Source organism: Vulpes vulpes, chromosome 11 (genome assembly GCF_048418805.1).
Source record: "Vulpes vulpes isolate BD-2025 chromosome 11, VulVul3, whole genome shotgun sequence".
NCBI lineage: Eukaryota > Metazoa > Chordata > Mammalia > Carnivora > Canidae > Vulpes > Vulpes vulpes.
Genome location: NC_132790.1, coordinates 23,175,156 through 23,177,535, shown reverse-complemented (window position 1 = coordinate 23,177,535; position 2,380 = coordinate 23,175,156). Strand labels below are relative to the sequence as shown.

The following is a 2,380-nucleotide window of genomic DNA, read 5'->3' as shown; positions in this document are numbered from 1 at the left end:
CATTTTCACTTCTTTTATCAGGGTATTCCTGATGTTACCATGAACACAGAAAACGTTACCTTTTCTCCATTCCTTTATGTAAGTTGTCTTGTGATATCAGTTCTAATGATGTTTAATGTTCTATCTACTCCATGATTTCAAAGTTCCTTGAGGATAATATGGATTATGCTTAATTATATCAAAGAAGACTACTAACTGATTTTAAGGTCTAGCAATGGGAACAAAAGCTAATTCTCCTAAGGAGATATATATAGAAGGTGAAGCAGCCCCGTGAAAACGGACAAGGAAAATTTCTACAAACTATGACAGCATTCAATATCACCACAACCCATCCAGCTTCCTTCCTGCTGGTAGGAATTCCAGGTTTGGAGCAATTGCATGTCTGGATCTCCATTCCATTCTGCTTTGCCTATACTCTGGCCCTGCTAGGCAACTGCACCCTTCTCTTCATTATTCAGGCTGATGCAGCCCTCCATGAGCCCATGTACTTCTTTCTGGCCATGTTGGCAGCCATAGACCTGGTCCTCTCTTCTACAACACTTCCCAAAATGCTGGCTATTTTTTGGTTCAGAGATCGGGAGATCAGCTTCTATGGCTGTCTGGTCCAGATGTTCTTTCTCCACTCCTTCTCTATCATGGAGTCAGCAGTGCTGCTGGCCATGGCCTTTGACCGCTATGTGGCCATCTGCAAGCCATTGCACTACACCACAGTCCTGACTAGGCCCCTGATCACCAAGATTGGCATGGCAGCTGTGGCTCGGGCTGTGACATTAATGACTCCACTCCCCTTTCTGCTCAGACGCTTCCACTACTGCCGAGGCACCATGATTGCCCACTGCTACTGTGAGCATATGGCTGTGGTGAGGCTGGCCTGTGGGGATACTCGCTTCAACAATATCTATGGCATTGCTGTGGCCATGTTTATAGTGGTGTTGGACCTGCTGTTTGTTATCTTGTCTTACATCTTCATCCTTCGGGCAGTTTTACAGCTTGCCTCTCAAGAGGCCCGCTACAAGGCCTTTGGGACATGTGTGTCTCACATAGGTGCCATCTTATCTACCTACACACCTGTGGTCATCTCCTCAGTCATGCATCGTGTGGCTCGCCAGGCTGCCCCTCATGTCCACATACTACTTGCTATTTTCTATCTTCTTTTTCCACCCATGATCAATCCCATCATCTATGGTGTCAAGACCAAGCAGATTCGTGATCATGTGCTCAATCTGTTCCAGAGAAAGAAAGTGTAGATGCATACTTTCTTCCTTACCTACTAGTTCAGTACTGAGTGGATGCTGGATTGGGATGAAGGGGAAACATCATAAGTAGGAAAACTGCAACCTCCATGTTTGGTAATTCTTTAGTATGGCAAGGAAAATGAGGTTTCATTCTTCACAGATCTGGTCAGATCAAACTTTAGCCTGTCTGATAGAGATTTGACCTTTCTATTCTCATAGACTCATCTCACAATGAAGGAAAGCAGAGAAGCTTCCAAAATGCTATTGCCATCTAGGTGAAATATAATAGGAATATTGACTGAGACTGGCACAAGAAGTTGAGGTTTTGTTGAACTCTTCGTGTAGACTATGAATGAGGAATTGAACCACAAATTTTGTGACCTAATGGCCACTTCTTGTACTAAAGCTGCTTCCATTTCTTCTCTAACTGACATCCAGATCTCTGCCATTCTATTAGCCTACCACCACCTAATGTTATTGGCTCTACATTTGGATAGCTCCACTTCTAAAAAAAAAAAAGATGAGATAGATAGATAGAGATAGAGAGAGAGAGAGAGAGAGAGAAAATGAGAGAAGGGAGAAGAAGGGAGGGGGAGGGGTAGAGGGAGAGAGAGTCCTAAGCAGACTCAGCACAGAGCCCAATGCTGGGCTGTATCCTACAACCCCAAGACCCCAAGACCATGACCTGAACTGAAACCAAGAGTTGGATGCTTAACCAATTGTGCCACCCAGGAGCCCCTGGAGAGCTCTACTTCTAAGCAGACTTATTTCTTCCATTAAGTCAGTATGAGAAAAGTCCAAGGAAGAAGTCCAAGGAACTAACACAGCCAATTCCTTTGTTGAACACTTAGCAAAGGAGTCTTCTGACATCCCTTTATGTAAATGTATATCGTATAACTTTTCACATGCATATGTATTTTGTCTCAAAAAACCTGATCACTTAGTAATGTTTATTGAATGAAGAGCTGAATACCATCTTTGAGCTATGTATCATGGAAACAAAGATTAATACCCTTTCCTCTTGAAGTTGAGACTTCTGAAGCTAAAAGGAGTTAAAATATATAGTGGTGCTTTGCTTCAACGTGCATGGAACTGGAGGGTATTATGCTGAGTGAAGTAAGTCAATCGGAGAAGGACAAACAGTG

At 43.3% G+C, this 2,380-nt stretch overlaps 1 protein-coding gene across 1 annotated transcript; it reads left to right on the top strand.

The window, feature by feature from the left end:
• The first annotated feature begins 302 nt into the window (after positions 1-302).
• On the top strand, positions 303-1,247 carry LOC112928595 (olfactory receptor 52K1). Its single transcript, XM_026010404.2, has one exon. It carries the CDS (start codon positions 303-305, stop codon positions 1,245-1,247), a length of 945 nt encoding a protein of 314 aa, XP_025866189.2.
• Positions 1,248-2,380: the final 1,133 nt, after the last annotated feature.

Coding starts and splice junctions, on each gene's coding strand:
- LOC112928595 (XM_026010404.2), top strand. CDS start 303: ATGACAGCATTCAATATCACCACAACCCATCCAGCTTCCTTCCTGCTG.